At 39.0% G+C, this 16,988-nt stretch overlaps 2 protein-coding genes across 4 annotated transcripts in view; one reads left to right on the plus strand and one right to left on the minus strand.

Annotated features, from left to right (window-relative positions):
• Positions 1-3,110, minus strand: part of abcb7 (ATP-binding cassette, sub-family B (MDR/TAP), member 7) — a 37,795-nt gene extending 34,685 nt beyond the window's left edge. Inside the window, exon 1 of the mRNA XM_061686767.1 lies at positions 2,832-3,110. Coding sequence (XP_061542751.1) covers positions 2,832-3,017 — 186 coding nt within the window. The 5' untranslated portion in view covers positions 3,018-3,110. The remainder of the gene's footprint in view (positions 1-2,831) is intronic.
• Positions 3,047-16,923, plus strand: uprt (uracil phosphoribosyltransferase (FUR1) homolog (S. cerevisiae)). 3 transcript variants are annotated; one of them, XR_009769253.1, is made up of 9 exons: positions 3,047-3,254; positions 3,316-3,576; positions 7,222-7,264; positions 7,344-7,413; positions 7,535-7,597; positions 11,880-12,041; positions 12,531-12,629; positions 12,749-12,883; positions 15,965-16,050. XR_009769253.1 is itself a non-coding variant. In XM_061686770.1 (8 exons), exons 2-8 carry the CDS (start codon positions 3,341-3,343, stop codon positions 16,069-16,071), a joined length of 780 nt encoding a protein of 259 aa, XP_061542754.1. In that variant the 5' UTR covers positions 3,047-3,254; positions 3,316-3,340; the 3' UTR covers positions 16,072-16,923. The 3 variants fall into 3 exon arrangements, 2 of the variants coding, with proteins under 2 accessions (XP_061542754.1, XP_061542755.1); XM_061686770.1 differs by lacking the exon at positions 12,749-12,883 and having other exon boundaries at positions 15,965-16,923; XM_061686771.1 differs by lacking the exons at positions 3,047-3,254; positions 12,749-12,883 and having other exon boundaries at positions 3,261-3,576; positions 15,965-16,923.
• The last annotated feature ends 65 nt before the right edge of the window (positions 16,924-16,988 follow it).

Here is a 16,988-nt window from a genome sequence, read left to right on the forward strand (position 1 = left end):
CACGATAAATTATGGTACATGCACTGCTAATAACTTTGTATAGCACCTCCCTACTGTGTATGCTTAACTCGCACTGTCATTCTGACAGTTTATGGTGTCCCAAAAAGCCTCGTCAATTCACTATGATCTTTGTCACTTCAAGTGCATTTCAAGGGAAACGCAGAGAACGCAGTGCAAACAAAAAAAGGTAATTGAAATTTTGTTTTTCCTCCACGTCCTACTACAGCAATTTTAACAATGTATTTTTATAGTAATAGTTATTTTTCTAAACTGCACGGGTTGTGCTTCAAGCAGAAGTAGGGACTGGTTTCAAGGACAATGACAACCACACAAGATCCCATTCAACGCCACCAAAGAATAAAATTCAGATGTGGATAAAACCTTGCTAGAGTTTATGCACAAGATAATAAAAACCTGGACTACTGAGCAAACGGTAGAGGAGGAGAATTAGGAGGAAGAAAGTGCAAGAGTGGGAGCCCCATTTATTCATGCATTTTGTCTAATGTAAATTCTGTACATAGTTATACTTGTAAATAAATTATTTTTCTGTCAAAAGTACTTTCTCAGTGTTGTTTTATGTTCAGATGTTTGAGATATTCACACACACAAAAATATTGGTGTCAATCATTGTTCTGCTTGATCTGTCTGCTTTCACAAAAAAAGCTGTTTTCTCAGTTGTTTTTTTCCCTTCAGAAACCGATTTGACTGAAACTCGCCAATATTTGACTGCCGATTAAAGAACAGTATAAGCTAAATAAAACTTTTTTTCTGATGAAAGAAGAGAGTCTGATTTTTCTTTTGGTGGTTTTGGGGTTTATATAGTCATAGTACACATATTCTGTGGAGCTTGAAAAATTAGTGAAATTGCTCGACAATGCCTGGCAGTCTGGGAGTTCAATAATCAGGAAACGGCTGGAAGTGAATGAGTTCAGGGTGCTTTGATCAGTGCTGTATGCTGCCAATTCCGGTACCATGAGTGAGAGCTACCGAACACTACCGATACTGATCACATGGATTAGCTATACATTTTTCAATTTATTTATGGTGAGTGCTAACTAGTGCTAGCTGACATGTTTGATTGAGTTTGCTTCACAACTCTTGCACGCCTGCGCAGTGTGAAAGTGGGAGGAGACGCTACACTAGGGCTGTGCGATTATGGAAAAAATAATAATCACAATCATTTTGACTGATATTGAAATCATGATTAATAGTCATTTATTTCAAAAATATGTATTTATTCAACTACCAAAACTCAACTTCAAATACAACCTAAAAGAACAACCTGAAAATAAATGAGTAAGAAGTAAAATAACATTAAAATAATTGAAATTGAAAAAAAAAAAAAAAGAATAAATAAATTCATGGCTAAAAACGTGCCAATGCTTTTAGCCATGACTGTATTGTTGATTATAGTTGCTAAAAAAAAAATCCTCTCATTATTCTGACATTTAGCAAGTACAAATAGGATGGAATACCAAATTAAAACAACAGACCCGTCGCCTCGATATGACGTAGACTATGCATTTATGCTCCTTCTACAACTTTTAAATTATGTTTTGAAGGACAGCCAGCGGGGAAAATAGATGGATTCTTCAAAAGAGGTAATTATTCTAAATTCCCTATTTTGCTGTGTTTTGTGCATGCATTGTTTGGACAGTGCTTATCTTAGCTTTGTGTATTTTTGGTCAGGCACCTTATTGGGTAGTTAAGGGGTCCTCGGAAAGACGTGGCGTTTGTTCCCGGTAATTATTGTTTTTGTTTACACAGAAATGGTAGGATTAGTTTCTGTTATAGAAACGCAAAATAATGTTTAGTTTGCTTTTTACAAACGGGAGACAAGGGGCGGTTCTGCCGATTGTTAGGTAAAGTACGTCATTTGCGGTTGTAGGTCATTTTCGGGGCTACAAGCGCGGCGCGTAGGAATGTCGCTGTTCAACACAAAATATAAAAGATCAAATACTGAAAAATACAGAAAGATATTAGAGGAGCTTAAAGGCTTAAGCAGCATTGTCATCTCTTCTAGTAGTGGCTTGGGTGAAAATGACTTTTTTAAAGCAAAAACGTTACACACTCCATCTTGCAAGATATACCTACTTGGTCAGTTTATGCATAATTATCAAATATCCTGCCATGATCTCAAGTAAATCAAGTACATTGTGTGAGTTTTGGCATATAAATTGCTAATCTTAACGACTTTGCATCATTTCAAAACTGGGTGTCATAACAAAACTAAAAGAAGACGTTTTCAACTTTCACTTTTGATATGTGTCACATTGAATTTTACCTCTGATCGTGGAGCTATGCTTTTCAACCACAATGCCGTCAGTGGAAAATAAGTGTCAATGCACTTTCGGTGGGGGGAAAGCACGCTTATCTAACATTTACCGACTCCTCTGTGGGTCTCCAACACGTGATCCAAGACCCCTGGCAGGCTGATATGATTTGACCAACTAAATAAATGAACAGTATTATACGACCCACTGTGTTTGTCATTCACCTGCCACACGAAAGTCACATCAAATATTTAGTTAACGCATAACACCACACCTGTTATGCGAATATAACTGTTACAACTTAAAAACGTCGAATTGGAGTTCCAAGGTAGCCCTATAGCCACTAGCCGTCCTTATACAAACTGAAGTTGTATTTGCATGACAGCAGTCGCATCTAACAGGCATGCAGGTATACGAAAATCCCACAATCGTTAGTTTATTTCCATTGTAACAACGGAGGACACTGACAACTTATTTCCAGTTCTGTCCATGTACTGTTCTCTCACCCCAAAAGCGCACGGTGTCCTCTCCAACTCACCGCATCCTCGTTTAACTTACCAGGTAAGAACTTTGGCGCGTGAACTTCGTCCCGTCCTCGCCCTGACTTTTACTCCAAAGGTGGTACGAGCTCGACTTTTGAAGGAGAATTACCAGTTTTCGTCTGTGGAAGTGTAAGCCGCATATCAACGATGGCAACGGTGGCGCCATGTTTGCAAGTGTGAGGGGAGGTGTGAGTGTGCGCATGTCGTCTACGTCATTTCCGTTGTTGTCATCGCCAGTCACTAGTGTCAAAGCTAGCTAGCAAGCGAGCGTGGTCGCTACATACCTTGATTTGACCATTAATATCAGTCTAAATTGACTTTTTAAACGACGCGGTTTTTAGTTTAAACGTATGCAAATTTTACACTAATAGTGTGGCTGGATGCGACCGCTGTATTAACTGGGGAATTCTCCTTTCGAAAACACGAGTCGCGGCGAAAGGTAAAGCACGTCTTTGTCAAACGGCTGATTAAAGCTCATACAGCCTTGACTCTTTTGCTAGACAACTACCGGCCCCCTCACTCAGGATGTCGTGCCACAATCAGCAAATGAGCAATGTGAACACCAGCCAGGAGCACCCTATGAAGCAAGTGCGCTTTGCAAACAGCAGCAGCAGCAGCAATGTGGCCGCTGTGTTGTCCACTTCTGAGGCGGGTGATGCCAGCAGGAGACAGTCTGTAAACCAAGCCTCACTGGGACCCCAACTCAAACTGCTTCCTCTCAATGACCAGATCAGAGAATTACAGACTATTATTAGAGACAAGTGAGTCACTGCTTTATTATTATTATTATTATTATTATTATTAGAAGTAGTAGTAGTACAATCCCACATTCTCCTCCACCAATTTTATAAAGAATCTCAGTTGATACTATTTGAGTCAAATCTTACTTGTTTTGACAGTTGACAGCAATGCAAAAAAAAAAAAAAAAAACCTTGTCATTCTTACACCATGAAATTTGATGACTTTTCCTAAATTGAGGCAAAATACAGACAGTGAAAAACTTAAAAATGCCATTGTTTTGTCCAGGTGCTACAAAGTTTGTGTACCCTAAGGCTGTTCTGTCAAATTTGATCATTGTCTACTAAAAAGGATGATAAATGTCTGCACCGATGCCACTTTTTTCAGACCAAATACAATTACATACATTTGATTGTTCACCGATGCCGAGTATTGATCAGAATCAGAATCATCTTTATTTGCCAAGTATGTCCAAAACACACAAGGAATTTGTCTCCGGTAGTTGGAGCCGCTGTAGTACAACAGACAGTCAATTTACAGAACACTTTGGAGACATAAAGACATTGACAAAAAACAATTGTGCAAAAATATGCAGAGTCCTCTAGCACTTAGAGCAGTTCGAATGACTAATATTGCAATAGTCCGGTGCAATGGCCATTGTGCAAAGGGCACTGAGACTTCAAGGAGTGTATGCGGTTTAAAGTGACGAGTAGAGCGATCATCTGGGACAATGTTGGTTGTGCAAATGTTACAGATACTCCTCAATCAGTGTGCAAATGGAGCAGATGCTACTCTGGCACGAGTGGCCAGTATATGCAAATAGTGCAGCATGGCGAGACAACTACAGTGAGTGCACGAGTAATACATAATTGGCCCCACAGAAATGTGACAACGAACTCAAGTCAAAAAATTGCCATCTTATTGTAATGGAATTATAGGTTAGGTGTTTAAGAAGTTGATCGCAAGAGGGAAGAAGCTGTTGGAATGTCTACTAGTTCTAGTTTGCATTGATCGATAGCGCCTACCTGAGGGAAGGAGCTGGAAGAGCTGGTGACCGGGGTGCGGAGGGTCCGAGAGTCCGGGTGTTTTTTTTCAATTTCGTTGACTTGTTCGGTGAGCGTTAGCAATGCGGCGTTCGTGTTAGCTTGAGGCGTAATATAGACTCCAGCCAGTATGAACGATGGAAACTCACGTGGTGAGTAGAATGGTTTACAGTTTAAGAATAGCGACTCCAAATGCGGGCTGCAGTGTGTGCTGAGCACCGTGACGTCCATACACAATTTTTCGTTGATATGGAGGCATATCCCGCCGCCCTTTGTTTCCCCCGATGATTCCATGTCGCGGTCCGCTCGATGAATGTTGAAGCCGGGAAGCATGACGGCGCCATCGGGTACAGCGTCGCAAAGCCAGGTCTCCGTGAAGCACATGGCCGCGGAACGTCCGAAGTCTTTACTGGTCTTTAACAGAAGATGAAGCTCGTCCATTTTGTTGGGTAGGGAGCGTACATTCGCGAGGTGGATCGACGGGAACGCCAATCAGTGTCCTCTCTTGCGGAGTTTCACCTGAATGCCGGCTCGCTTCCCTCTGTGGCGCCGCTTCCGTCTCTATGCGCCTAAAACCGCGGACGCCGCTCCGGTGAGTAACTCGGGGAAAAAACTGAGCGGATATTCGAAAGTTGGTGACAGAAAGTCATGGTTAGCAGGTCTTCCCTTGTGTAAGTGAGTCGTGTAAGGTCTCCAAAGACAGACGAAAAACACAAAAACAAAGACAATACTAGAGAGCGCGTTACCGAGGCGACCACACTGGTAGGCGCCATCTTGGTTTATATTGGTTGATATTGATAATGTCATTGTCTTGCAATCATGATGAAAAGTTTAATTTTGAACAAATATTTTCTTTCAAACTTTCAAACTTTCACTTAGATAACACTTTAGAGTAACAGCTTGTCATTTCTGATATTTTAACATCTAACCGTTATGTTCTTCTAATAGTCTTATCACACACACATTTAACTTAAATGTACCCTTTAATACAAGGTGTTTCAGTTATGTGGTGTCAGTCTGAACACGAGGCACTATGTAAAAGGAGTACATACAGTAAATACGAGACAAGGAAGAATAGAGTCTGGTAGATAGAGTATACACTTAAGATGCAATGTTCCTTCTCTGTGTTAACAACAAAATAGGGTTACTAAAAAGAAATACAAAACTGTTTCTTCAAAATACCAAACGTTATAAAGTAAAACTGTGACAGGACAACTGAAGTGATTCTTTTTCACATGTTCGCTTACCGGCACTTTACTCGACGTGCAGCACCTCTGCCACATCTTTGTGATGGGAGAGCAGCTGAACCGGTCGGAGCTGAGCGGTGCAAAGTGGACTGGGTGGCAGGGCTTGTGAAACTCATTGCTTGCTAGTAGCGACTGCCTTCGTCGCAGCCCGAGCGGATTTCATCATCCATTTTGTAGCGCATAATTTGCTTTTGCCAAGAAGTGTTTTCATCCTTGTCCTTAAAGTATCTCCACAAGACTGACATCCACATTTTAATTATTGCAGTAATAAAGACGTTCATCTTTGTTGTGAATGTGTGCCTTATTTAACTGTCATATTTATGGTTGTTTTATGGTGCACTATTTCATTATCAAACTGTGACTGTAGGTTGTGTCCAATATAGTGATCTCCCAGTCAATTCAACTGGGTAGTCAGCAAAACCTGATTGGGCATTGCTTGTTAATAACTATTTTTTAGGGTATTCAGCGTACACACTCACGCACCAGCCGCGGCAAAGCTAAGAGGTAGTGGCAAAAACTGCATTATTTCGGCCATTTTATTTCTGTGACAAAGGTCTTTTTCGGTCTGAAACCGCCATTTTTGGCCGAAACATTTGAGCTGCAGAAATTTCTGTCCATCACGAGTTAATGTCATCTTCTCCACCAAAATTGATCACCACCATTATTATCATTATTATTATTAGTACTAGTAATAGTATTGGTGGTAGTAGTAGTAGTAGTATTATAAGATCACATTCTCAGCCACCAAATTTCCGAAGATAAGAATCATGGTTATTATGTCATCACAGTATCTTCTCCACTTAAGTACTAATTACCAGTATACCAGGTGAGATAAGCAAGTCAAATATACCTGGAAACAATCACTATTTTTAATGTATCATTTTCTAATGTATTTTATCAAAATATAAGGAAAACCGCTTTCCAGTGTGTCCTAACATCAATATAACATACCTAAATGCTCTTTTAGATGTTTGTCACCTAAAGTCCTAGCAGAAAAGTAAAGGTTTTGGGGTGGGGACCTTTTTCTTATCAGGTAGCATTTCAGTCTTCATAAAGTTCTCAAAGGGCCATGATCAATTTTAGAAAAAAGGGGGGAAAAAAGATATTGCTCCTGATATTGGCAAACATATAATTTATGTATGATGGATTGACCATCGGGGTCTGTGAGTGATAAATTTCACTCTGTTCGATTCAGTCAGTTGGAAAATGTATGTACCCAGATTCACTAATTCACTCCACCAATTAGATTACAATTTCCATACTGACACACCTGAACATAATTTCATAATGAAATAATTATCTGTAGCAGTCAATAACTACTCCAACTAACATTTTTATAGGAAAAATCCAGTGTGGACATTTTTTCTTGTGTTTCTAGGACAACCAGCAGAGGGGATTTTGTGTTTTGTGCTGACCGACTGGTATGATCAAACAGTACCATGATACCAACAGTCTGTTTATGTTTTCACAGTTTAATCGGCTTATATTATTGTTCAACAGATTAGACTTGTAGTCGAAGAAGGCTTGAATCAACTGCCTTACTCCGAGTGCACTGTGACCACACCAACAGGTGAGAATCAGAATTAGAAATGCTGCCAAAGTCAACATCCATCACATTTCACAGAGGAGCTGACTTGGTTTGTTCAACACTGCTACATTCATAATTGACTCATGCCATATTTTGTCCTAAGGATATAAATATGAAGGAGTGAAGTTTGAGAGAGGCAACTGCGGCGTCAGCATTATGAGGAGTGGTGAGTTTAAAGACACCTCCAATGCATACAGAAAGTTGGACTGTTGAGGGCTTAAATCGATCAAGCCATTTTACTGTATTGCACACATTTTTGCGCATGTCAGGGTAACAATCCTGGATCATTGGCCAGAATAGGGATATACCCATAGATTTATTATGCAAATTAATTTAGCTGTCGAGGCTGCTGCAGCAACCACTTCCAAGTAAAATTATCCAGGCTAAATCTATGCTATAAACCACGTTATATTTTCATTGGGAGCATCATGTTTTCATTGAGTTGGATGTCTACTTGAGTAACTCGCTAAAACTATACCTGATATTTCTTCTAATGTGTCATTCTGTAAATAAAACTGTCTATACATTATTATATATTATAATAGAGATCTAACGCCAATATATTGTGTAAAAAAAAAAGTCAGTATTTTGTCACTCAGAACTATTCAAAGAGGGCTTTTCGGAGAAAAAAAAAGTTTATTCGTATGAGAGCGTTATAAATATATGTATATGAATATGTAATCGTTAAAAGTTATGGCACAAATTTCCTTGTTTTGTGCTACTGTCTCAGGGATCTCGTTTGGTGTGCGTCCCACGTCTGAGACACACAAAAATGAGCAGGGACGCATGAAGCATATCTATTCTTTGTCTGTATACGCACGGTTTAAGACCTGCTCTGTGTGTGTGTGTGTGTGTGTGTGTGTGTGTGTGTGTGTATGAGTGAGAGAGAGTGAGAAAAAGAAAGAAGAGCTTCCACACACAACGAATCAAAAGTATGAGTCCTGTCTTGGTGTTAGCCACTTAGAGGCAGAGTAGGGCGAGTAGGGCGAGTTATTGTTCCATACAATGGACACGGGAGTTTTTTCTGGACTCAATCTTCATTGTTGTGGTAACACCCGCCGGGTTGCTCACGGCTCAGCAAGCACCGCTGGCAGAACGACTTTTGCTTTGTAAATGCACACAACTGGGACACTTGAGGGAAAGTTAACTGTTTATTACATTCGCTAGCCGGCAAGCTAACCAGTTAGCTAAAAAGCTCACTCGACCGTGGCGACATTGTTAAAACGTCAGCGCTCTGTGTGTGAGTGTTCCCCACATAGCACACACACGGATGGGAAAGTTAAGTGTTTACAAACCATAACCACAGTAGCACACGTTATCAATATACAGTCAGTAGTGGACGTCAGCGGTCTAGTTTTCAGTGTCATTTGATTGACAGGTGAAGGTCTCAAGTCCAGCAGCTTGAGGGTGGGCCTTTATTTAAAAATGTTTTAATCCTTTATTTGACCAGGAAAAAGATTATTGAGAGATAGTCTTTTTGGAAAGCCTCGAGGCAGCAGAAATTATAGAGGACATAACGCGACAACATTCTTACAAAAAATAAAGACTAAAAATAACAGTGATATTAAAATGTATGACATCTGATTTAAAAACAGTGACAAAGCCCAAATGCTTTCGAGTAGAGACATGGTGTTTTTTAAATTTGTTTTTTTAATTCATTCAAATTTGGCAGTCTTTAAGACTTTTTTGGGCCTATTTCGTGGGTTAATGACTCTATACCTTTGTGCCAAATGTTTAATATTTGTTTAAGTGCGATTTTTGCAGACAGAGCCTCATTTATTTATGTTTTTTATTTATCTAAGATATTTTACTGATTGTTCTACATTAGCAAAGCAAAGCAAATTTATTTATATAGCGCATTTCATACACAAAGTAACTCAATGTGCTTTACATGAATAAAAGCATTTAAAAACAAAGAATAAACAGGTTATAAACATTTAAAACAAAGAGGGGAAAAATACAATTAAAACAGCATACACTGCAAGAAATATAATTTAAAAGTGGAAACGCTATAAAAAGTACGGGGGGGGGGGGGGAATGCCAATGTGCAATATTCTTTAGAATTGAAAGTTAATCGTTCTTAAAAAGGATGTACTTGAATTGTTATGCTTTATAATCTCATTATATCAGTGGCATACAAAAAAAATCAACGATACTATCATTTATGGTGATAGTTTTTGGTAAAATATATCGTCCTAAATAAATTTTCTGCCGTGACAGGGTGAAACATGATATATATTGAGAGAGTGCAGTGGATAACAAAAAATATTGTATAAATTGTACAAATACAAGCCCAATTCCAACGAAGTTGGGATGTTGTGTTAAACATAAATAAAAACAGAATACAATGATTTGCAAATCATGTTCAACCTATATTTAATTGAATACAATACAAAGACACAATATTTAATGTTGAAACTGATAAACTTTATTGTTTTTAGCAAATAATCATTAACTTAGAATTTTATGGCTGCAACACATTCCAAAAAAGCTGGGACAGGTGGCAAAAAAGACTGAGAAAGTTGAGGAATGCTCATCAAACACCTGTTTGGAACATCCCACAGGTGAGCAGGCTCATTGGGAACAGGTGGGTGCCATGATTGGGTATAAAGGGAGCTTCCCTGAATTGCTGTCATTCACAAACAAAGATGGGGCGAGGTTCACCTCTTGGTGAACAAGTGCGTGAGAAAATAGTCGAACAGTTTAAGCACACTGTTCCTCAACGTACAATTGCAAGGAATTTAGGGATTTCATCATCTGTGGTCCATAATATCAAAAGGTTGAAAGAATCTGGAGAAATCACTGCATGTAAACGGCAAGGCCGAAAACCAACATTCAATGCCCGTGACTTTCGATCCCTCAGGCGGCACTGCATCAAAAACCGACATCAATGTGTAAAGAATATCACCACATGGGCTCAGGAACACTTCAGAAAACCAATATCAGTAAATACAGTTTGGCGCTACATCCGTTAGTGCAACTTGAAACTCTACTATGCAACGCAAAAGCCATTTATCAACAACACTCAGAAACGCCGCCGGCTTCTCTGAGCCTGAACTCATCTAAGATGGACTAATACAAAGTGGAAAAGTGTTCTGTGGTCCGACGAGTCGACATTTAAAATTGTTTTGGGAAATTGTGGACGTCGTGTCCTCCGGGCCAAAGAGGAAAAGAACCATCTGGACTGTTATGGACGCAAAGTTCAAAAGCCAGCATCTGTGATGTTATGGGGCTGTGTAAGTGTGTCTGTGAAGTCACCATTAATGCTGAAATGTACATACAGGTTTTGGAGAAACATATGTTGCCATCCATGCAACATATTTTTCATGGATGCCCCTGCTTATTTCAGCAAGACAATGCCAAACCACATTCTACACGTGTTACAACAGCGTGGCTTCGTAGTAAAAGAGTGCGGGTACTAGACTGGCCTGCCTGCAGTCCAGACCCGTCTCCCATTGAAAATGTGTGGCGCATTATGAAGCGTAAAATACAACAACGGAGATCCCGGACTGTTGAACAGCTGAAGTTGTACATCGAGCAAGAATGGGAAAGAATTCCACCTACAAAGCTTCAACAATTAGTGTCCTCAGTTCCCAAACGTTTATTGAATGTTGTTAAAAGAAAAAGGGATGTAACACAGTGGTAAACATGACCCTGTCCCAGCTTTTTGGAACGTGTTGCAGCCATAAAATTCTAAGTTAATGATTATTTGCTAAAAACAATAAAGTTCATCAGTTTGAACATTAAATATCTTGCCTTTGTAGTGTATTCAATTAAACACAGGTCGAACATGATTTGCAAATCATTGTATTCTGTTTTTATTTATGTTTAACACAATGTCCCAACTTCATTGGAATTGGGGTTGTAAATATCTGCAAATATAGCGGGACCGTGAAGCAACAACCGTCATATTACGGAGGATTACTGTATCTGTACTCCATGATGATAAATTGCAGGGACTCATTGTTCTAGGGCTGGGACTCCTTGTTTCCAGACATGTGCATCCTGAGACTCACATATTCTCAAGTGTAAAATGATCTACATGTCTGCAGTCAGGTCAGCATTGTAAATGAGAAACTGTTCTCAATTGTATTACCTGGTTAAATAAAGGTTAAGTTAAATAAATAAATGAATAAATAAGTGGGGCCAGTACCAGCTCTGAAAGGCTTACTTTGCTCATCATTCAAAAAGGCTGAATGACGCACCCTGGTTTACGATGGTCACATTTGAGCTTGGAACAAATTAATTCACCCTATGAGAAATTTGGAAGTCAACCAACGTCACGAAACAGATTGTTTTACGACTTTGGACATTTCACCCTTCCAGTACTTCGGAGGCAGCTCTAACTTTTTTAGATAATAGATAGAAGGCTACTTATGTCACACGTACTGTAGAGGTTAAGGAAAAACATTTTAATCTCCTTTGTGTTTCGCATGTGTTTGGCACAGGTGAGGCCATGGAGCAGGGTCTGCGGGACTGCTGCCGCTCCATTCGCATTGGCAAAATCCTCATCCAAAGCGACGAGGAGACCCAGAAAGCCAAGGTTTACTATGCCAAGTTCCCTCCAGATATTTACAGAAGAAAAGTGCTGCTCATGTACCCCATCCTCAGTGAGTCCAAGGATGCGCACACACAAACGCACATGCGCTGTTCTATGCTAGAATTCAATTCTGTGACAGCAGCACATATGTGAGATATCAATTTTAGTGCAGATGCACAACAACTGATAATTATAGCTTTCACAGAGGAAATTATACATTGCTAAGCCAATGGCCACCAAGCTGCAGGAGAGCATAATGAGGGTTTAAGTTTTGCATTTCCCTGCACACAAATGAGAAAAAAAAAGTATGCTCGTGACCCTTTCGGGTTGGAGGTTTATTTTAATGCCAGAATATTCAAAAGCATGCTAAGTGTTCGGGTCACAACTGATGACCTTTTTGAGATGATAACGTAGGAAATTACACTCCAGCTAACCCTTCCATGTTTTTTGTGATTTATTAACCCAATTCAAACTTAAGATGTCAAATTCTGAATGAGGGCTGTTTCAGGTGTGTGACGTAGGAAATGCATCTCAAATGTGTGTGTGTGTGTTTCGTCAGGTACTGGGAACACTGTTATTGAAGCAGTGAAGGTGCTAATCGAGCATGGAGTCCAGCCCAAACATATTATCCTCCTCAGCCTCTTCTCCACACCTCACGGTACATTATCACAGCTGGCACGGGCTCATTTTCCAATATCTTTTGTTTACCCAACAAATCAAACAGTCTCCAATCTCCCACTGCGATTCTCCTGATGTGTCATTGCTTTTATTCGACAGGTAAACTGCATTGCTGCATGGTGGATGCAGCTGGTGATTAGTATTATCCAACACTTATTTTGAAATAATTCAATAAAGTCTCACCATTTTCAATGATATCACAAAGATATGTCTCAGGAAAACCTTAACTATACTGTAAGTGCTATTGTCTTGAGTGTATTATAAATACAGTGGGTACGGAAAGTATTCAGACCCCGTTAAATTTTTCACTCTTTGTTATATTGCAGCCATTTGCTAAAATAATTTAAGTTCTCTCTTGGTCTCATCAGACCTGAGAATCTTATTTCTCACTGTCTTGTTGTCCTTCAGGTGTTTTTTTATTTTTTATTTTTAAGCAAACTCCATGCAGGCTCTTATGTGTCTTGCACTGAGAAGAGCCAGTCTGCCATAAAACCCCGACTGGTGGAGGGCTGCAGCGATGGTTGACTTTCTAGAACTTTCTCCCATCTCCCGACTGCATCTCTGGAGCTCAGCCACAGTGATCTTTGGGTTCTTCTTCACCTCGCTCACCAAGGCTCTTCTTTTACGATTGCTCAGTTTGGCTGGACGGCCAGCTCTAGGAAGGGTTCTGGTCATCCCAAACGTCTTCCATTTAAGGATTATGGAAGCCACTGTGCTCTTAGGAAACGTAAGTGCAGCAGAATGTTTTTTGTAACCTTGGCCAGATGTGTGCCTTGCCACAATTCTGTCTCTGAGCTCTTCAGGCAGTTCCTTTGACCTCGTGATTCTCATTTGCTCCGACATGCAACGTGAACTGTAAGGTATATAGACAGGTGTGTGGCTTTCCTAATCAAGTCCAATCATTATAATCAAACACAGCTGGACTCCAGTGAAGGTGTAGAACCATCTCAGAAGATGATCAGAAGAAATAGACAGCACCCAAGTTAAATATATGTGTCACAGCAAAGGATCTGAATACTTATAGCTGTGTGAGATTTCAGTTTTTCTTTTTTAATAAATCTGCAAAAATTTCAACAATTGCATTTTTTTCCTGTCAATATGGGGTGCTGTGTGTGCATTAATGGGGAAAAAAAGTAACTTAAATGATTTTAGCAAATGGCTGCAATATAACAAAGAGTGAAAAATTTAAGGGAGTCTGAATACTTTCCGTACCCACTGTACACACAAATATAAGGTTGCTCATTCTCACTGACTCACAAATGTTGGGGGTGTCGTCTACTTACATGTGTTTCTTTTAAAAAGGAGATGGAATGATCAATTGATTATTTTTCATATTAAGATACCAAGTAGTTAACTCCTTTTACTCCTTCGAGCCTCTAATGTACCATTACTCAAGTCCACACAGTCCCGATTTATTCATTATTGTGCCTGTCCAAAGGATAACTATTTTGTACTTACTTCATAATATGCATACTAATCAATTATTGAATTGCTAAGCATTATGCCAATCCTGGGGAGTTGATTGTATTTAATCTGTTTTAAATCAGTTTAGGCTGAAGTGCATGCACGACTTAACTTCAACCAGCAGAGGCATTTTTGATTCCATATAAACTAGTTTGAAGAACAAAATCTTTTTTGGGACCGTATAACATTGGCATGAAAATATGAGCTCAGAACATTCAGAGAGAGATCCTCCCACACCTCTGGCAATACCTTTTTAAATTGACTGACAATTGTCCTTTCAATCGATAAAGGCAATGAGTTATCATTGGCACTTGGGCGTCCTTTGTCAAGGTGCCTCCATCTGAATATGGAGGTGGAGTTGTTCAAGTCAGTTTTCTGGGGTAAAAAAGTACAGTACAGTTATCCATCCATCCATCCATTTTCTGAGCCGCTTCTCCTCACTAAGGTCGCGGGCGTGCTGGAGCCTATCCCAGCTGTCATCGGGCAGGAGACGGGGTACACCCTGAACTGGTTGCCAGCCAATCGCAGACAGTACAGTTAATGAAGTAAAAAGAAATCACGGCAAAACCCTTCTCCCTCGGTTGTGACGTTAAAAAAATATTTTATTTTGAATGGGTAGCAGATACTAATTTGTGCTGAATTTCAAAGTCAAATGTGAGCTGATGAAAACAAATGGAAACCTTTGTGAACAAATGAAGAAAAACACTTCACTTCAAGCAGAGGACTGGATTATTTCTCTATTGATTTAGCTCATTTATTGAAACAGTATGTCTTAGTATGTCTTCATGTCTCAGTAAATCTTTGCAAATTATTAAGTACAGGTAGCCTACAATTACCAGTTAGCCTAGATAGCACAATTTACAAATTAATGTATTCACAGCAATGTAGGCTACAAATTGTCCTTGTTTTTGTTCATAATACAACGCTGTATACATTTTCTTTTTACTCTGCTTTGTGGACATTATGCATGTGAATCAAAATGGGGACAATTTCCTTGGCAGTATGTGTGCAATTTGTGATGTCAAAGATTGGAGGCTGCTGTCATCGTAAAATAATTTTTTTTTGGTTTAGTTTTATACACAATTGTATTTTGTAGCTAGACAAAGAAAAATGTACAGTAAGCATTGTCAATGAAGGACTGGGCAGGTGGGCATGAGGGCTATTTCAATCGTCCTCTGCCATAGTGACAAAACTTCAAAAATCTTTGACTTGAAGTTCTTATACAATGCCAAAGGACAATGCATTTTGGGTGAGTAATGAGAAAGGAATTTCGTTTTGACACAAATGAATTGTTTTGGGAGTGAAATGGGCTTTTGCATGTGAGCTATGGCGTGCCAAGTTTTAAGAATGTACGTTCTGTTTCAAGAAATAAGCCAAACAAATCAATAAGACCAGCTTCTAAAAGAATCCTGCTTTAGATAAGGTGCTGGCACCCTCTACAGTTCATGGAATTGAAAGACATAGGCCACCATGAGGTCACTGAACTGTAAAAGCCTGCCGTGGTCTTTCCCAGGCCATTTTGCTTGTAACATTGTTGGACGGTGTCCAAAATCAAGTCTGCATTACTTTGTGAAAGTGACAAAAAGCAAAGATTTCCCCCCCCCCCCCCCCCCCCATTTCAACATAAAAATTTTATAGTGCTATAAAATGATGTGTACTCACTCAGAATTAAGTAATGACACGTATATTGTTTAAAAATTGGACAGTTAAAAAAAAATACAGGGGACTGACACCCAATCCTTATTAAACAGTGATTCACTGAGAATGAATGTCAAAAGTGGTCAATAATGAAAGTGAATAATCAGTAAAGAAGTTTTCTTAGTCCTTTTTTTTGTTTTGTTTTTTCTTTAGGGGCCAAGTCTATAATCCAGGAGTTCCCAGACATCACCATATTGGCAACAGAAGTTCACCCAGTGGCACCAACACATTTTGGACAAAGGTATTTTGGCACTGATTAAAACCAGGACAAGCTGAGCAACATGAGCTTGTAATTGCTTTAAGTACAGTATGTGTTTTTGTCAGCTTTATTTAAAAATGTTCATGTTCTCCTTGTTGTGCCAAATACTCTTTCCCGCCCCCCCCCCCAAAAAAAACACCGGTATTTATTCTATTGATCTCTTTTTGCTGAATACAAACAATGCTGAGCCATATCAAGATAATTTTATTTTGCATGTTATGAGCATTGATTCAATAAAGGATTTATATTTGTTATCAGAAAGACCACCCAAATGGAAAATACCTATATTTACTGACAAAGAAACCCATTTACATACAGTATGCCAAAGACCTGTTTCAACTGGACCACAAACTTTTGCAAATACTGCCTCATGTTTGAAATTGTTTTTTTTGTTTTGTTTTTTTATTGTTAGACATCCAGGTTTTTGATACAATATGTGTCACTGATGTATACAGTCATGGAAAAAAAAAACACTGTGTTTCTTCAGTTTCTTTTTCATTTTTAATGCATTTTTAATGCCTGGTACAACGAAAGGTACATTTGTTTGGACAAATATATTGACAATACAAATAGATCATATGAGTTTAATTTAAGACCTGATATCTAGCCATTTTCTATTATTTTCTTGATGGTAACCAAAATTACGGGGAATATAATTAAGCTTAAGCATGTCAAATAGAACAAAGTATTATGGAATCAGCTGCATTTTTTGTCAAGTTCATTGTATTATATAATATGCCTTTAGTGGTACCAGGCAATAAAATGAACAAGAAATTGAAGAAACAAGAGTGGTCTTAAAATTATATATATATATATATATATATATATATATATATATATACACACACATATACACACACACACACAATGTACAGTGGGTACGGAAAGTATTCAGAACCCCTTACATTTTTCACTCTT

This window comes from Phycodurus eques, chromosome 9 (genome assembly GCF_024500275.1).
Source record: "Phycodurus eques isolate BA_2022a chromosome 9, UOR_Pequ_1.1, whole genome shotgun sequence".
Lineage (NCBI taxonomy): Eukaryota > Metazoa > Chordata > Actinopteri > Syngnathiformes > Syngnathidae > Phycodurus > Phycodurus eques.